Below are 20,583 nucleotides of genomic sequence, written 5' to 3' on the forward strand. Positions count from 1 at the left end.
TACATGTCATTCTCGTCTTTGTTTAAACTTACAAAAGGGGTATTCCTTAAAAGCAGTCTTAGGTGTTTATGACATATGTTTTACTTATGACATTATCGTTAACTGATCGCGTCTTACAAGGACAAGCGGAAAGATTTATCGGATAGGAGAGAAAGTAAGGGTACAAACACAAATCTCTCATTCTATAAAGATCACTTCAAACTTCCAACGAATGCTAAAGACACAAATCCCAATTTACATATCCAACCTTCCTGTGTCAAAATTAAACAATAAACATAAAAATTACTATGTCTTCAATTCGTAAAAAATGTCAAAATTATTCGTTTATTGTTCGTCTATGAACTCAGTTGATATTTCACACTTGCCGTTGTGGCGTATTTGTTATATGTGTCTGATGAAAACAGTAGGCATGTACAGTCTTTTTTAGCACCTGAAATTATATCAAAAATTGACAGGATGTTTTTCAAGTGTATAAAAAAATAAGTAGAGTTTTAAGGGAAAATAAACACGATCTTTGTATTTTTGTCTGGTTAAAATATCACAAAACGCCGTTTTTTACTTTAAAGTTATAGATATGATAAGTCATATGAAATAGTGTTTCAACAAATTAAAATTATAGCACAAATAATTAATGTCTGGTCATTATGTCACACCATGCTTTTTTACTCGTTTCGACAATATGTCTGTAGAACTTGGCATGTGGTGCCTAACGTCCGAAATAGTTTACTTACATACTTGATACAAAACAATTTCTCATCAGATTTTTCATCGAATGTAATCAAAGTTAATATATGTACCCGTTTACTTGGTCATAATTGAGATTACATTTTCTTTTATCTTCAAGTGGCAAATTCGACTAAATTTTCGTTGTACATTTTGAATTTGCTTTCAACAATTGATACTCAACCTTAAATACAGGTGATGGAATAAACACTCACACTAATAAAAGTGTTATTCAGAACTTAGCAAAAGTAAATAAAAAAAACAGCAGAAGAAAGTTGTTTAAAAAAAAAAAAAAATAAACTGCTGCAATCAAAGAGAGAAAGAGAAAAGGGTCTTTGCTCCAATGTGATACTATATTAACACATATTCATGCGCTTTAATTTAACTGCACCCTAAGACATATGTGCTGCTTTTTCATTTCGGTTCAATACGTGTCAAGTCAAGCAAACCGTTGATATATATTATGCTGTATGATTGAGCCATGTTAAAACAATAAAAATTGCTTATTATTAAGAATGTCAAATACATAAAATAAGTAGATATAAAAAGCTGTGATAGGAGTGCCATTGAGACAACTCTCCACCCAAGTCACAATGTAATAAAAGTAAACAATTATATGTCAACATGGTCAAAGTAGCAGAAGTGCATACATAAACATGTATGTTGCACCGAGAAAAGAATGAATCTGTCTCTTAAAAAGCAAAAATCAAAGACCCGTAAAAAGGGAACGTTATGATGAAGACGAAGAACCACTTACTGAGAAAAAAAAACCCCATTCATTTTGAGATAAAATCCACGTTCAGAGGTGTTAGAGTGAACTGAAAAGTACGGAGTTGGAGAGGGGACGGCATTAAAATTGTTCTGGAAATTGAAACGGTTGACGAAGACCAGAATGATGACAGTGATATAGAAACTCTAATTTATGAACTAATGTCTACATCTACCATATTTGCTGTCCTTTGAGACGATGATGAGTTTGGTTACTTCTTCTTAAAAGCTCAAACTGAACGTTATTAGTTAAATATTCGTGAAACAGATAGTTGAGGAGTGTCTTATTAACCTTCAACTAAAGCTATCACGGAAAAGAATTTTATGCAAGTTTAACATCCACTATATTTTAAATTGATTGAAAGAAAGCATGGCCTCGTTCTTTATATATATATGCACTTATATTTGTGTACGTAATTGTGAAGTTAAACTTTCTGAAGATATTCACTTACATCAACTTAAATGTGTTGAAATGAGTACGTATATGTCTAATAGATCATTTGAATAAAAAATCAAAATGTTGGAATTATGCAAAATTTCGAAGTAATTTAAACAATGCATGGGTAATAACGTCAATTCAGTTTTCCCCTTTTGAACAAAACCAGGATTCCTTATTCTTAACTATCTGGATGAGAGTTCATCCTATGGGAAATTGTGTTTTTTCATTGTTGTTTCGTTGCTGTCTTGCAGAAGAATATCTGAAATCTTCGATTAATCATCAATAATATTAATGGCTATATTTTGGATTAATCAAACACTCGTTTATTGGCAAACAAACACCTAATCGTTAATCTGAGCATGGAACAAAAACTTTATATAATTTACTCTATAATGAAAGAAAAGATGAAAAACTAAGAAAAATGGTTTATTCCGCAACGCATGCAAAAATGTGTATTTCAGCAAATAACTTGTATTTCCAATCGATTATATACACGAAGTAGTCATTTAAATGCATTGTTATCGATTAAGTGGAATGTTTAAAAAACCAGGTAAAATAAATTGCGTCGTACATAAACACACAATTTTATAAGCGATGACATACGCTTATTTAAGCATACATTTATAAGGAAGTGTTCCCGACCTATCTTAAAATTGGTTTTCCACAAAAGGTGTCATATTTTTCTATTTTCTACATTAACTGAATCATGGACGTTCTACTATGGTTCATCATATGTTTAATATCTTATCATTTACCAGCTGTGGAATGTGAGTATTTATAAATATATATAAACAAAACGATACTCTATTTGTTTGATAATATAAACTTATATAACACTTAGATATTTAATATGATTGTTGGTCGTATTAACGATAGGTATCCATACATGCAGTTGATCACCTTTACACAAATCTTGTGCTTTTTTAATTTCAAATCTACTCAATCCAAATACTTGTGTCTTTGTACCTCGAATTTAACTTGCCATCCGATATCGTTTATCCCCTTTATTTGTTAACATTGAACATATGATTTTGTTCTTCAATCATTCTTTTTCCAATCTGTTGTTATGAACTGCACTGCTAATGTATGCTTCTTGAAACATAATTGCAAAGGTAAAACGCATACATTTCTATCTTTATATATGTAATATTGGTCTTCAAATAGGAAAGGGAACAATAGTATAACAGTAACCGTGTATACAATTTTGCATGTTCCTTTTTCTCATGATATGTTTTCTTTTTGTGTGTGTGTTTTTTTTTACTCGAAACATTGATTTAGATTCATGCACTGTACCTTTCACAAATGAGTCGTTTCGGATATTTGAGAAAAAAATATTTCATACATCGTCTTTAATTGTCCTGAAAATGAGAGAGTAACTCTTTGATAAACTATTGATTGAACTTATGGCAATCTCAACAAGAACATGTAGATGTTACTAATAAGCAGCAATATTTATATAATAGTTAAGTATAACAGCTTGGTTTTATCTGACCAGAATGTACAGGAGTATGAAAGGTCCAGCTTCAGTGTCCACTCATATACATTACTTTGAATAGAAAGTTTAAAGTTTCTACTTTACCATCTCCTTCATAGATACACATGTATATGATCATTAATGCAGAAAGGTTAGCATAGATACAAGAATGTTTTTCAGTTTGTTATCAAAATACAACTGTTATAATAGTGCTTTACATAAAAACGGCTATAATATTTGCTATGATAAAGTTTTGTATTCTTGTCTTTTTTTAATGTGCTTTGTCTATATGCCTTTTTGTTTGTCTTTGCTGCAATATTTGCTTGTTTTTAAGATTAAGATTATAACACAATGTTGACTGCTGCACCCTTATTTTGGACATTTTTACCTATTATGTCTGTTTGGTTTGTTCACACATCGATGTCAATATAATGGAATTGTATGGGACTGTCATACAAGTGAGAGGTTAAGCTAGCTATAAAACCAAGTTTAATACACCATGTTTTAAATAAGAAAAAGCCTTTACCAAGGGCCCAGTGAAATAATCCCCCAATCACTACCAGTTACCCTTGACCGCCACATGAGAACCAAATCTGACTTGGGTTCTCACCTTCACAAAATTTAAATTATTGAAACATTGTGAAAAAGTTGATTTTGTTGTGGTTAGAAAAGACTCACCCCCCCCCCCCCCTCCCCCCCATTGTATATTATTTAAGAAAAAATGACTTCCAGTTTGTGATAAATGAGTTCCATCTGTTCTATATAAAGACACTTCAATTGATCCAATGTTCTCATGTGGAATAGCTTTTCCCCCATTTTCTATTACAAAGTTTTTGACCACCGAATTAACTCTTTTCCTGTTCTGTTCGATTATTGGACCCGCATTTAAGGGTGCAAAAATGCAGGTATCTGCGCTTTAGCATTGAAGACTAGTTTATAATAACATTTTTGAATAAAGCCTTGTACAGTCTTTGGATGGTGTAAACTTCCCACTAACACCATACACCATTATACCATTCACCATACACCATTACACCGTACACCCTGTACCATTACACCATACACGTTACACCTTTGCACCATACACCTTACACATTACACTATAATGCAATTTAATTTCAAAGAAAGCGTGCAACTACAAAATTATTTATTTATTATAAAAAACGAATTTTGATCACAATATTGTAAATTAATGTATAAAATTAAAAATCAGTTCTTATCAATATTTTGCATAAATGTCGTACACCATTCATTCACATTATTCCCTATCGCACGTTACACCATTACATCATTCCCCTTACACCATACACCATAGCACCACACACCTTCTACCATTGCACCATATGCCATACACCGTTACACCATACACGTTTTTTTGGGACGTTTACACCATCCAAGGGCTGTAACGTAGGATAGAACATTTTACATTTTCAATTAAACCCTTCCCTGCCAATTCTTAATCTGTCAAATCATTAGCTCCACAGTGAATAATCCTGAAATTAGGAGAAGGTAAAAAATGTCCTTTTCGCGTCCAGTAGGGAGTCCAAAGTGTTTAACTGTAAACAAGGTTGACCAATCCAGTATGTTGTGACTCCTTTGGACCTCAGTCCAAGGTCGGTCCTGCCATATTTCTTTGTCTCTACATTGGCCCAATGAACAAGGGAACTTCCAACAATCAATAAAATCTTGGGACCTGTGAAAACTTGTAGCTTGTTAGCCTTTTTGTAACTAGAAAAATTGCAACCTATTATAGCGAGAATAAGCATGCGATTTCAATCTGCCTAATTCATAATTACCTCCTCTGAGACCCCCTGCCTGGCAAGGTCAGTTGCACCCCCAATTCTAAAACTATGTGACCTAAAATGACCTTTACTGACATGAAGAAAATTTAAAGCCTTTTCCAGTATACTGCTGAATTGGTATCTAGTTAAAAGCATACCATTATAATGTATACAAAAATCTTTATTGTTACAGGTAGGTCGTACCTTTAAGTAGTCGTTAATGACCACCTTACTCTCAGCTGCAGGACTTTTTTTTTAACTAAAATATCAGCAATTGTCAAGTTGGAGCCACTTATAACAGACTTTTTTTTAGGAAGAGGTGATTGCTTCTACCCTAAGCAAACCAAAGAAGGCAACTGAAAAAAACTGCTGAAAATAAAGCAGTTTCATATTTATTTTCACATACTTTATCTAAACAACGTATCATATCTGATAACAATTGCACTGTAGTTGGTGCTCTAATGTCATTACGTTTCCATCCTTGTATTCTTTTAATTCCCACTAATTCCTTGCCAATTATAAAGAATTTTGTAGTATCCTAAATGCGTTGTATTATATGATGATATGAACACTCCTGATATATAAGATGATATGGTACCCCCTGAGAGACCTTGTAGTGACAAAAAAGCTATAGAATTTAGCAAATCATCAACTGGCCATAGCTGTTTCAATTTGTAAGATGATCTAAAATTACAAAGTTTTGACAGAGCCAATTTGTATGATTTTTGTGTATTTTTTGACACACCTTGGTTGACATTATAATCCGCCACCTGACTTAAATGTTCCAGATCTGTGTTGGAATTTTGGTTGGACACTGGTCTGATTCTGGAGCGAGGCCTCTGAATTTTTCCCACTGAGAACGAGAAAGACAATCAGCATTTTTTTTTTTTGAAAGGATACAAATTGCCTTAACTGACGTATTATCTTTAAAGTTCATTAAAACCATTTGTCTTACTAAAGTCATAACTTAACTTGATTTGCTAGTTTTCATATTAATGATTTGAACAACAGCGTGATTATCAACATGAACAATAACTTTTCTGTTAACAAAATATGATCCACAGGACATAAGTGCTGCTACAACTGGAAACAACTCTAACAATGTCATATCTCTGGTTATTCTAGTTTCAACCCAATGTTTTGGCCATATGCATTGGGCCCACTGACCTGCAAAAAAGATTCCATACCCACCTTTAGAATCAATTTGGGGGTCCCGGACCATTTAAGCTCAAAATATTACTTTTAAATAGGTCTGTAACAGGGACCATTTTTCAATGAAATGATAGGGAAAATAGAGGTGTAAACATACTTTTATCGGAATAAAAAAAAAACTGTCTGTGACACTTGGTCCAAAACTGTAATATAGCTTCAAAGAATAAGCAAATAAAAATAAAGGTCACCGATAAGGAAAAAAACAATTTGCCTTAAATCACAAAATTTTGGCGGGAAAATGGTGAAATTAGGTGAAATATAATTTTGAGCTTGTAACAGATACACATAATAACGATAATAATTTTTTAGTGACAATAATACAATAATTTAACATTTTTAATCAATCAAAATATTTAAATAATAGTGAATTTACGACACAAACTTTTCGTGTGCATGGTAATTCGTGCGTGAAATTATGCGCAGTCGAATAGTCCCGATCCCCCATAACAGACTCAAACGCACGCAAGCATAATCTGTCTTGTTTATGTTGACATTACTTATATTTGATGTGTTTCCTTCAGTTTTAGTTTTTAACCCGGATTTGTTTTTTCTCAATCGATTTATGAATTTCGAACTGCGGTATATTACTGTTGCCATTATTTAAACGGACGCAAGCAAAATCTGTCTTGTTTATTTTGACATGATTGAACAGACGTATCATAGTATATCGTGAAAGAGTTTGAAAATCTAAAAAAGTCATAAAGTTTTTCTCTAGTGGTAAAACCAGTCGATTTAAACTTGATCAGACCACAATGACCGTTTCAGATCAACGTTGAAATGTTGCTACTAGTGACATGTGTTTGTTTTTATAGTGATTAAGGTTAAAACACAATGGTGACTGCAGTATCCCTTTTTTTACATGTTTACCTATAATGTCTGTTTATTTTTTTCACACATCATTGTCAATATAATGGAATTTGATGCGACTGTCATACAAGAGAGAGGTTTCGCTAGCTATAAAACCAGGTTTAATTCACCTTTTTTGACATAAGAAAAAGACTGTACCAAGTCACGAATATGGCAGTTCTTTTCATTCGTTTGATGAGTTTGAGCTTTTGGTTTTTTGTTCATTTTATAAAGGACTTTCTGTTTTGAATTTCTCTTGGATTTTTGTTGAGTATTTTTGTGATTTTATTTTTGTTACAAAATTCATATTGAAAATAAACACTCTATTAGTATTCATAGTTGAATGACAAAGGATTGTTCCATACATTTAATCATAGCGCTCCTAAATTGATTGTTCTCGCCTGCCTTAGGTACACACAAGGTAAACCTAACGCCGGGAAAATTTTTCTTTCCACGTATCCATATTCTATTTTCATTTCATTTCTATATTCAGATAAACAAACGTTATAATGAATCAGACAAAATGCTAGAAAAATATTCAAAGCCAATAGGAAAACACACTTTCTACGGTGAATTTTTATATTTATGTCTTTAATTTTGCTTAATATGTGCTTGTCTGTTTGCCATTGTTTTTGTCTTTATTGACATATTTGTTTGTTTTTATATTGATTAGGATTATAACACAATGTTAACTGCTGTACCCCTAATTTTGACATTATTTTGCCTTTAATGTCTATTTATTTTGTTCACATATTGTTGTCAATGTAGTAGAATGTTATGCGACTGTCATACAAGTTTTATCCACCAAAATGCATGTACCAAGACTGAAATTTGACTGTTGTTGTATATTTGGATGATGATTTTGAACTTTTGATTTTGCCATTGGATGAAAGACTTTCCGTTTTGAATTTTCCTCTGAGTTCGGTATTTTTGTTATTTTACTCTTAAGTCGTTCTTGTCTGCTTTTATATATGATGCATTGTGAAGTATTTTGGGATTAAAAGAATATTTGATATTTTAACATCGAATTCCAGGTAAAGTGGTCCACCTTTCTTGATTCTTTTTCATTTTGAACATACTTTAAAGTGTTGTAAATAATAACAGGCCATTGTCGTGTCTGAACATTATTTAGTTTACCATAAAACATTTAAACTTTAAAGTTTAAAAAAGGTACAGTAGTAATATTTGAATATTTATTACCTTTAAATGGTTTAGTATTCTTGGAAAAACATCATTTTCTTCAGTCAATCACAGCATATAGAGAACAATGGACGTAAGAATGTGGTTCAGCATATGTTTTATACCTTATCATATGCAAGATGCGGCAAGTAAGTTATTTATTGTATACCTATATTATGTAAAACTTAATTCATATTGTGTACTGTAATACATTTTTACACGCCAAGCCACCATTATTTAAAACCCTGCTTTTAAAATGAAAAAGAAAATCATTTGAAAATTGTAAATGCATAAGCATCTTCCGTCAGAATAAAATTTTTCGGCTTTTGAATTATTTAACGAATTACCCCATGGATTGAAAGTTTAATATGACAGCCTTATAAGGTATTTGACAACTAACGTTATATCGTTTATTTGAATTCTAATAGTAGTGTGGATATTAGTTTTGATATTTTTTCAGCTGTACGTGAAAAAGTTCTGTTTGCAAATGCCATTTCAATTATGGAAGTTGATGTTGATACAAAAGATGTGGCTGTACTTATCGGGCATGGGGATAGTCATGGAGTGTTATCTTTGGACTACGATTCTCAAAACAAATACGTTTATTTTCCAAGATATAATGCAATGGACATTGTGCGGTAAGTTTACTTGTCTACATTGATAGAATACATAAAAGTGTTATGAAGAATTAAATTAGATAAAATTATAGGTTGAAGTAATAAATAAGTGAAATTTCTATGAGCAAAATGGTAAAAACAACTCCAAAAACAAGCTTTGGTCCTGTTTCGATATTTTCAACCATGCATAAGTAGAAAATTAAGAAAAAATTTCAAAAGTCTATTTTGAAAAGTCAACACGCTAACATGGATCTTAAACAACGCTCCATTATATTTTCTGTTCTATAATAATTACATAAACCAATAAAAATTCAGCCTTCTTTTTTTTGTAACATTACGACAAAGCCAAAGGATCCCAATAGGTCTTCAAACTTGAAAGAGAAATGGAGCATTGCCAGATTCATCTTTATATAGCGTAGACACAGGATCTGATAAAAACACCTTTTTCAACTTTTGTTTAATTAACAGTTACTTTATGACCATTGCGTAGCTGTGAATAATCAGGTCCATTCATAAAAATACAATATGTATTAATGAAAATTGCATTTAAGATGTTTCGTTTTTTTTGTGTATTATTTTGATTAGTTAAATTGAAAAAGTTTCTAATAAACGGAGCGAAAATTCATGTATAAAAAATAATCACAAACAAATAATAATGTTTTCAAATCTGCAGATACAATTTTGTTTCGTATTATTCATGTTATTATTTTCTAAATTGCTTATTATCTATGAATATCCATGATATTCATCATATTTGCTATACATCCCATCTAGAATTGTTTGTAGGAATCTGGAAGCTGTTTAGAGATTTAAATTTCCGGTTAAATTAAGAAATGCTGATATGTGCAATATCTTAAACTTTGAATTGACATTAAAGAAAATGACAAATTAACCGTGGAATTATTTTTTTTTCATTTCCTGGAATACATTATTTTTGTAAGTTTTGCTGTTAACGTTTTATTCAATATTCAATTTTTAGAAAATTAAATGAAAATTGTTGCACTCGAAATTTTTTTTTTATATTTGAATTTTCAAAAACAAAATATCAAAATACTCAATTATCAGGAATGTCGAGCATAATCCATACATAGAACACGGATGTAAAGATATGATAATATCTCACATAATCATTAGAAAAAAGGCGAGGTAAATGTTGTTTTTTTTAAACAATTTTAGACTCGTCATTGATTTATAAAACTACAAATTTAAGGTTTAGTTGCATTTGTTGCTACATTTGTCAATTTCAAACATTCGTGGCCATTTTTTCTTAAGTTCCAATAAACTGGCAGTCATTGAATAATATATATCTGAAACTACAATGTATATTTTTGCATTTGGAATCCATAGCATTTTGTCTCAATCGTACTTGGTGGGAGTCGACGAACCCGGTTCTGCTCGTTTTTTAGAGTTTACGACATTTCAACAATAGTTTTGTGGTTACCTCTATCTTTATCTCTTAATCAATTGATGATACTAATACTTAAATATACGCTTAACCATTTAACCTACCTTCAATTGTATATAACAGCGTACTAATAATAAACTGCAATCACAAGTACTTCTGATTTAGAATTAGACAAAAAAATTATCAATTGTATACATCAGTTTTGTAATCTATCAATGGTACATATAACAGCTTGTATTCAATGCCAACGTTGTCTACATATTTTACTAACGTAGGTAGTCATAGCTATGCATGCTACTTAGAAATAAATATAATACAAATATGTATGTTTGTATTGTATGTTATATTTGGTATTCCACACCGTGCTTATTACAGTGACTATCAAACTTGATGTTTATTTGTATTCAGCATTTGGAAATGGCAAACATTTCTGTATATTGAAGGATTAGTCTGATCATGTCAAAATTAAAAGTTAATTTCATTAACACCTGTTAGCACATTTTAGTTCATTCTGTGAGCTGATAAAGGTTATGACAGATAAATTCATCCAATCATCTTATGAGATCATAAGCAACCACAAGCAACCACACGTTGATTAAATTGTTTTCTACAATGGGTCCGGAAAGTGTTTAATTGCCAAGTAATTAGAGAAATGTATAAATGTGCATCTCTGCCCCTAGCCACATAATTAGAGAAATGTATAAATTTGCATCTCTGTCTCTGGCAACAGTTTTTTTTTATTTTCATTTGGGGGGGGGGGGGGGGGGGGGGGGGGGGGTGGAGGGCTTTTATCTTATCAGGCGTGTTTGAATTGATCGATTTTTCCTGAAAACTATAATACAAAAAAATATGATATATCTGGCTTTAGATTCGATTGGTTTGTATATATATACATTGTCGAAATCTGGATATGGTGTACAAAATGTAGCACCTCATGTTTGCGGTTGACCATCTTTGCCGCAAGTTTATTGTTTTCTATTTGTTATTAAATTAATATAAAGATCCACTTTGTTACATCATGTGATTAATTTATTTGGAAATCGTCAATGGCAGTCAGCAGGGTTTAAGAACATCACTTGTTCGACCTGTTAGTCAAATGCGTTTTGTTAAAATATACTTTTTCACTTTTTTGGTCTTTTGGAAAATGTTGTTTGTGCTGTATTTAGACCCCTCTACAACGACATTTGTTTTACATGCACACGTATAAAAAATGCGGTTTTAATCCAACACAATCATAGGTTTGAACGTTGTTTTCAAAATAGTCTAGATTATATTTATATATCATATAGATGTTTATTAATTTCATCTAATTTATCACTTAAATCATTTCAAATGGGGAGACAAGCAAATTATGGTTGACTTTTCGTATATTTAAGCATTTGTCCATTTCTGTTGATGAAACATACTAAAAAAAAATATTTGGAGTAATTAAAAACTGTTGATCATTGTTGATCGTGACTGCAGTGTATATATTTGCCATGAAAGCTGTTGATCATTTTTATATTCTGATTTTGTTACAGGAAGGCAAATTAAATTCCCAATTTAGTGAGGATGTGTTTTGCTTTTGCGAATAAATCTTTATTTAGTGAGGTCTGATACCATAAACTACTAATTAAAGTAATACCATCGCTAGTGATTCAACTTCCCAATTATCAACTTTACATTTCTCAGCAGTAACATACCCTCTGCCCCTTTCGTATGGTGTTTACATATCTCAGCTGATACGTTTTGCTCGTTCACACTATACGGACTTCATATACAGAAGTGTGCTCCTTACTCAGAAACTGCTCCAACAAAGTTATGAGGAGGACAGATTAAAAATAACACCCCGTAAATTTTATGGACACAATCACGTATTGGTTGATCCATACGATGTGTCTTTGTCCAAACTAACTAAGGACATTTTTACCACGTCTTAGATTGTGGTTTGCCATAACATCGTCTGATCTTTTAAGTATCGAACGTGACTTATTCCCGATTATGACTGTTTTGCTTAGTGTGAATTCGCATTGCTATAAGACGTGTCACGGTATTTGTCTATCCAATATTCATGTATTTAGTTTTGATGTTATATTTGTTATTCTCATCGGATATTGTCAAATGTCTTATCGTTTGTAGTTGTTTATCTTATTTTTTCTGTTCTATTCATGTGTTAGGGTAAAGATAATTAACCACCCAGTTCATTTATAAGATTTTAGTTTGGGTCAACTAAATTTACACGATGTATTGGTTTACAGTTTAGCTAGATAATATAAGAATTATCTAATTACTACCACAATTTTATATTAATAAGTATTGTAATTTTCATTGTTATTAATACATGTAATATCAGTTTTACAAACCTAATCTTGAACTCTATCCTTTTTTTTGGGAAATATGTAGAAATTTAAATGTGACGTCACTTTTGTGCGTCGATTTCTTTGGCTAACATATAATACGTTGTTCATCTGTGTTTTTTATGTGCTTATTTAGGTTGTTTTACATATTTGTTTTTATTCTGTAGTTAGTCATCACTTCGGTGTTAACATGTATATCTATAATATGGTCATTTTTGTGGATTACTGTTTGCAAAAGTATAAATTATTCTAAATACTAAGGATTGTCTTGTCCCAGGCAGATAACCTTAGACGTATTTGGCACAACTTTTTGGAATTTTTGGTCCTCTATGCTCTTCTTCTTTGTACTTGTTTTGGCTTTCGACCTTAATTTATCTGAGCGTCACTGATGGATATTTTGTAGACGAAACGCACGTCTGCGTATTAAATTATAAGCCTAGTACCCTTTGATAGCTATTATTTGTTTGTTTATCTGTCCTGTTTGTTCTCCCATTTATTTGTATTGTAGTCCTGTTCTGTAATGTTGTCATTTCAATGTTATATTTAACATTGCCATAAAAGCGGGAGGTTTGGCTAGCCACAAAACCAGGTTCAACCCACCATTTTTTTTCTAAAAAATGTCATGTACCAAGTCAGGAAAATGGCAATTGTTATCGTATAGTTTGTTTCTGTGTATGTTGCATTGTCGTTTGTGTTTTGTTCACTTCGTGTTTCGTCGTCGAAATGTACTATATTGTACTGTTTATTTGCGTAATTTTCTGTCCCGAATTTTCTTGCATTTATTTGTACTGCAATCCTGTCATGTAATGGTGTCATCTTAGTGTTATATTTAACATTGCCATACAAGTGCGAGGTTTGGCTAGCCACAAAACCAGGTTCAACCCACCATGTTTTTCTTAAAATGTCCTGTACCAAGTCAGGAACATTGCAATCGTTATATTATAGTTCGTTTCTGTGTGTGTTTCATTTTAGTGTTTCTGTTGTGTCGTTATTCTCCTCTTATATTTGATGTGTTTCCCTCAGTTTTAGTTTGTAACCCGGATTTGTTATTTTCTCAATCGATTTATGAATTTCGAACAGAGGTATACTACTGTTGCCTTTATTTACGTTAACTTTTGATTTCTTATCTAGATTCCCATATCCCTCACCTAGCAGAACATTAGAACATGTTGTGAATACATCGGCTAATCCAGTAGGAGTAGCTGTTGACTCATCCAATGATCATGTCTACTGGGTTACTCCTTATTATTATAGTGATAGTAACAAAGTTTCAAGATGCAAGTCAGATGGAACAAACGTAGTTGTATTTACAAGTCTAAATCAGTATACATTTATGATACGACTAGATCTTACAAACAGGTATAATATAAGTACATATTGTTAACACTGTCTTTAAAATATTGTAAATTTCTTTAAAGGATTAAATATCAAAAGTTACTAAATGCAATCTGTCATTTGCATACTTGACGGATCCAAACAATTGTGCAGTACTTTCTTTCCATTTTAAATCACCTGAGATCAAACCGGTTTGTTTTAGCAGGAAAGCATTTTCTGAATGCATAAATTTTATGTAGTGTATTACATTTTGTTATTCTCTGCACGTTTCCTAGTTTGTACTTAGTAGTTGCCTATTTTCTTTGATGTTTTTTTTGTGACTGAAACAATAGTGCGTTGCTTTTTTGAATGAAAACTATGAATATAGAAAAGTGATCCATCAATGTAATTTATAGATATTATAATCATACGAAATTTGGACGGTGAGAATTTGCAGTATTATTTTTTACAAATGCATTTTGTTTTTTTAGGGGGGTTCAAACTTTAAATTTATTACATGCATATTACCTATTTTGCGAATATAAAAATTACTAACTTTCGATAAATGATGATCAAAACACATACAACTGTATTGAGGACTTTCCGTCGTTTAACCGGATTCCAAAACTGCACATTAATACTGAATTGATAAATTTTAAGATAAGTATCAAAAATCAATAAAATAACTATTTCCCATCTCGGGGACACAACTTCTTGTTAAATGAAATTACTCAAAACAAATAGAATAGGATCCAAACTATTCATTTATAATCACATATCAACTCTTTTTCCCGGAAATCCAGTTGGCCCAAATTGATATGAACAACTTGTAATCTTGCATATCTTTAATTTCCATGAAGGTATTGCAATCAACAAGTGAATTATAAACTGATTTTTAAAAATGTTTGTAGCACTGAAACGTTCGAAAGAACAAAAAAAACTAGAAAAACAATCTATAGTATATAACACATTTTTCTTACCATTTAAGCTACTTGAAGGAAACATACGGTATGCATGTGAAATGCATGTCAATAAACCAACAAAAGCGCAAAAGATAACTTTCCTTTCTCAGATGACCGCCTTGATCTCTTGCCCAATTATTTCAAAAATGAAGTAACGCAGTATAATCGTCGATAGTTGTTTATTTGACAGAAATGAACAGTAGTGAATTAGTAGTTATATTTACTGCTACCAGTAAAACTAGTTTGTGTATGCAGTTGAGGTGTAATACCAACAAATCAAAGTACGTCACAATCGGTTGCATACGAAAAAGGGTCGGAAAAATATATTCCATTCAATTTGACGGTTGTAAGATATTAATTCTACATTTCATTGCAGCATAAAATTAATGGGCCATCAACATATATCTTTGGTATTTTATTTAGTGTTTCTAGTGAGAATAAATTTAGAAACCGGAGGTAACATGGTTTTTAAAGCTTGTATACATGAAAAAGAGATGGGATAATTTGATATGTTAACTTCCAGTGATGGTTATTTTCTTATAAGCAATGAAATGTCATGTGACATTTTATCTATAGTACTGGCCAGAAAAAAAAACTTTACTCATGCCAAGTATTTCTTTATTTGAAACAACGATAAATTCTGCACATATTTTGAAAAGTGCAAATTTCACCATGGTCACGAAGAGTAAAATGGGAAAATCAATGGTGGTATTACACACTGATAGGTGTGAATCTAGATTAAAAGCTTTCATTAGTGAAGTTTATTTATTCAATGATCCTTTGATAACTTTGTCTTCAGAATCATTTAATGTCCGTGTTTCATGTTTACTTGATCAGGTTGATCACGAACCTGTTTTCATTGTTCACAAAGCAAAGTTTGTTTTTCATTGTAATAACATTTTACTTCTATATTGATTTAAGCTGTTTCAGGGGTATAGAAAAAAAGAATTTTCTTATATTTTGCCAAAATGAAGATTTGACTAATATGTTTTTTTTTTCAAAAAAGAAAAAAAGTGTGGGTAACCGCCCTATTTTTAAGGGTACAAGTCGTTCAAAATTGTTAAAATTTGCTTAGATTGTTCATGAAACAGCATATATTTGTGCCTAAAAAGAAATCTATGAGACAGAATTTTGAAATAAAGAATGGGAAGATAGGTTTTATAATATATTTTAAGAAAAAAAAAAAAGAAAAAATGGTGTCACCGAACTTGTTTTCTTGCTATAATTAAATAATGAAAATTTCCCCATATGTTCGGTATAAATTTTGTACTAAAAGAGTTATCTCCCCTTAAATGGCTTATTTGAAAAATTGATTCTAAAAGCACAAATATTTGGTAATTGTTAGAACATTTTCGATAATGCAATGAATAACCCAGTTTTCTTTATATAAATAAACAGTGTAACCAATACATTGCAAATTTGGAGACAAATTTGCAGATTTGAGCACAGACCTATACCGATTATTTACTGTGATTGTACAATTCAAGATGGCGGTATACCACTGAACTACCTTAATGCCTAACTTTTATTAGTTACAGGATCACTGTCTGTCAAGCAACTGAAATATAACACTCACGCTAGTTATATATATATTCATTGACAAAGAGTTCTTGATATATGTCATTCGATATTCATCTCATAGACCGTCATACTTCAGATATGGAAATAAATAATAAAATTATATTTTGTTAAAAAAATATCAATTTCAAATTTGTTAAGATGTAAGTACAAATGACAAATGTTCTGCGAACACACTTATTGCACACTGACTACTATGGAAGTATATTTGTATCTGGTAGAGAAATGTCTTATTGGCAAACCTACCACAACTAATATTTACATAATCATACATGTTCGCTATGAAACTAGTCGAATTAAATATTTCTAAAATGTAAACAAGTGTTATGTTAATTACAAGATTAAATGCTCCTCGTAACACGTTACTTATAAACAACTTATGTAAGAGTTATTAAGATTATGTATTGAGTGTGTAGTCTTTATCTTTTTAATTATAAAAAATAATAATTGATTTTTGGCCTAGCAAATATCTTGTATGAATTAGTTTAATAAAATACTGTTCCAAGATTTATTATAATTTCTGAAGTGATTTTTCTGTGTGTTTTGAAATTATATATCAGTTATCTTCTATCTTACAGTTATTCCAAAAATCTTGATAAGATACTAAATACTTTTCATAAATAATTTGAAAAGAACATTCAAAAGCTGACAATTTCCACCTTTTTTAAAAGATATAGAAAATATAAGATGTGGTATGATTGCCAATGAGACAACTCTCCACAAGAGATTAAATGACACGGACATTAACAACTATAGGTCACCGTACGGCCTTCAACAATGAGCAAAGCTCATATCGCATAATAAGCTATCAAAGGCCTCGAAATGACAAATGAAAAACAATTCAAACGAGAAAACTAACGGCCTAATTTATGTAAAAAAAAAAAATGAGCAAAAAACAAGTATGTAACATATCAACAAACGGCTGCCACTGAATTACAGGCTCCTGACTTGGGACAGACACATACATACTAAATAGGCATGTTTATATATATTCCACAACAATAAGTACCAAATAACATAAGGTTCACACACACACACACACACACACACACACACACACACACACACACACACACACACACACACACACACACACACACACACACACACACACACACACACACACACACACACACACACACACACACACACACACACACACACACACACACACACACACACACACACACACACACACACACACACACACACACACACACACACACACACACACACACACCACATGCTATGTCCTTTTAATGGATTTCCATTATCTTTCAGTTGGATGTATTTAGGTTACTACACTACAGGAATATCCAAATCCAGATTCGATTTAACTGACATAAGTATGATAAAAAACTTCACATACGGCGGCTTTTCTCATGTAAGCTCCATGGATATAGGTAAGTGTCATGACAAGTGGTGTGTGCGAACTGATGTTTTTTTTTTTATTAATTTCAATTATAATCTTCATATTTTTCTGTGTGCCACTGTTATGTATGTGAATATATTTAGCAAAAACAATTGATTAAACAATTGCAAGTTAATTTCTCATTATTACAAGTTTTATTTACACCAATTGCAATTTTTTTTGGTAGGATTTGTGTTGCTCACGTTTCAATTTCATATGAAGTGGTGTATGCACTTGTTTGTCTATTCGTTTGTTTGTGTTTTTTCAAGGACAAGTTAACAACAGGAAATGCATTGAAACAGATAAGTACATTAAGTACTGAAGAATTCTGACAGTTAGCATGTAGACAGTGTAAATTATTGTGATGAATTGAATACAGTATATAAATATGTAACAGGGACTAAGTCGCGTAATTTTTTACCAGTAAAGAACCTGAATAACTTTTAAAGATTATGTTATGTACACCAAATTGAGTTTTGACTGTGTAGGTTTCGTTCAACACATTATTAATCAGTTGGTTATGCCAGGTCAGTATTCTAAACGAGAAATTTCTTCAAGAAAAGAAAACATGATACAATTTCACAATTTGTTAACCATACTATCCTGTCAATGCATTTGATCAAGTACCTACCTAAAGGTATGGTTTATCGCCTTGACATTACTTAATATAAAAATTGTATGAAATCATCTTGATATTATCTACACATTTGATAATTGATTGTGATGTGTATTCTTATTGCTCTTAGTTTTATGATCCAATTTTTTTTTAGAGTGTAACACGATTACAACAATACATTTTTGATCTGAACGCAATACACACATCGATTGTTAATTAATGAATAAATATTATTGTTTAAGAAATTGTTTTAATATATTTTAGACCTTTCTGAACAAAGGCTGTATTGGATGACTTACTATGACGGCATACAATCAGTTAATGTGGATGGTTCTAATGTTACAACAATCATTTCAATAAATTCACAAACTGCTCTTGGTGTAATTGGGAATTACATTTACTATACTGGAAATAACAATCAGTTATTGATGACGAGAAAATCACAAGGATCCACACCGACTGTCCTGTATAACGACACCAGCTATATTAGAGGCATATACGGGTTTTATTTAACAGGTATGTAGATAAGCTTAACATAAGGCTTACAGCATTACACATATTTAGAAGCTGACACATGCATGTCTTTAGAATCATTACACATTTCAAAAAATAGACATTAACAAAGGGAAACCGTTTCATTTGAGGATTAAAATAGGCAGAAGTCAGATATGAACCAATAAGGCCTATATTGAAAAGCCAAAAACAAAATAAGAAAAAGCGCACATCACGAACAATGACTAACTCCTGAAAATGAAAAGGGGCATATTGTTTGTTTGTTTTTTGACAATTCATTTGATTCGTTAACACAAGCAATGTTATAAGTACTCTAAATAGAAAGACAAATTTTATCCGTTAAAATGTCAAATCTGCAAAGTTTAATCACTCTTCTCCTAGTTACATCAATTATGAATCATATTGATGAATGACTATGCAAGTCAACAAACAAAATGCACGACAAAGATAATTTAAAACATGCACCTATTGCAAATAGGTAGTAGGGTGTCATATGTGCTTTGATTTTATTAGACTGTTAATTTAGTATGATGTCAAATTATCTAAATATTGTATTCATATTTTGATTTATGCTGTATTTTTACTTTAGCTTTGCTACTAATATATTTTGTTTGATTTGCGTATCGAGAAATATTTGTTGCTTTGTTATTGTATTCATTGCTAACATGATTTGATGTGTGTAGTATTAATAGCTTTATCTTTTCTATATAAATTTTTAACTTGTGTATTGCGGATTGCTTGTTGCTTTGTTATTGTATTCTATACTATCACAAGCTTTTTATTTATATTACAGTATTTGATTTTGTATTTTACTTTAGCATCTGTAGCTATTGAAATAACGACGATTTCATATTTTGCGACAAATTACAACATTGAAATTCTGTATTCGCATCTAAGCACTTATCTTTTTGATACATTAATTTAAAGTAATTTTATTAAGAGTTTGATTTCCTGATATAAGAAAAAAATGTATATAATTAGAAAAAAAATATTACCTCAGGACTGTTTCTCTGTGTGTTTTTAAGCAATACTTTTTAATAATGATTATGCATCATTAAAACAGTATAATATTTTTCGTTATGAATGACTTGAATGAATGACAACGTCATAAGTATTAACTTTGCATTCGGTAAGTAGTATTATATTTTTTTAATCTTATCTTTCACTTAGCCCTTTGATGAATATAAAATTCGAATCATTAAAGTCTTTTTTTTCTATAGTTACTATAAACAGTAAAATATCAAAAATACTGAACTCCGAGGAAAATTCAAAACGGAAAGTCCCTAATCAAATGGCAAAATCAAATGATAAAACACATCAAACGAATGGACAACAACTGTCATATTCCGGACTTGGTACAGGCATTCTCAAATGTAGAAAATGTTGGATTGAACCTGGTTTTATAGCGC

General features: G+C 31.2%; 1 protein-coding gene across 1 annotated transcript; it reads left to right on the top strand.

The window, feature by feature from the left end:
* Positions 1-2,548: 2,548 nt before the first annotated feature.
* Positions 2,549-19,185, top strand: LOC127705603 (low-density lipoprotein receptor-related protein 1B-like). The gene is made up of 6 exons (XM_052209935.1): positions 2,549-2,697; positions 8,488-8,571; positions 8,883-9,060; positions 13,912-14,139; positions 17,916-18,037; positions 18,926-19,185. The coding sequence occupies exons 2-6, from the start codon at positions 8,511-8,513 to the stop codon at positions 19,183-19,185; spliced, it is 849 nt and encodes a 282-aa protein (XP_052065895.1). The 5' UTR covers positions 2,549-2,697; positions 8,488-8,510.
* The last annotated feature ends 1,398 nt before the right edge of the window (positions 19,186-20,583 follow it).

This window comes from Mytilus californianus, unplaced genomic scaffold (assembly GCF_021869535.1).
Source record: "Mytilus californianus isolate M0D057914Y unplaced genomic scaffold, xbMytCali1.0.p SCAF_6, whole genome shotgun sequence".
Lineage (NCBI taxonomy): Eukaryota > Metazoa > Mollusca > Bivalvia > Mytilida > Mytilidae > Mytilus > Mytilus californianus.

Bases quoted from the DNA above. Each gene is read 5' to 3' on its own strand.
- LOC127705603 (XM_052209935.1), top strand. From the start codon at position 8,511: ATGGACGTAAGAATGTGGTTCAGCATATGTTTTATACCTTATCATATG. The intron at 8,572-8,882 runs GTAAGTTATTTA...ATATTTTTTCAG, and splicing joins TCATATGCAAGATGCGGCAA to CTGTACGTGAAAAAGTTCTG. The intron at 14,140-17,915 runs GTATAATATAAG...ATTATCTTTCAG, and splicing joins CGACTAGATCTTACAAACAG to TTGGATGTATTTAGGTTACT.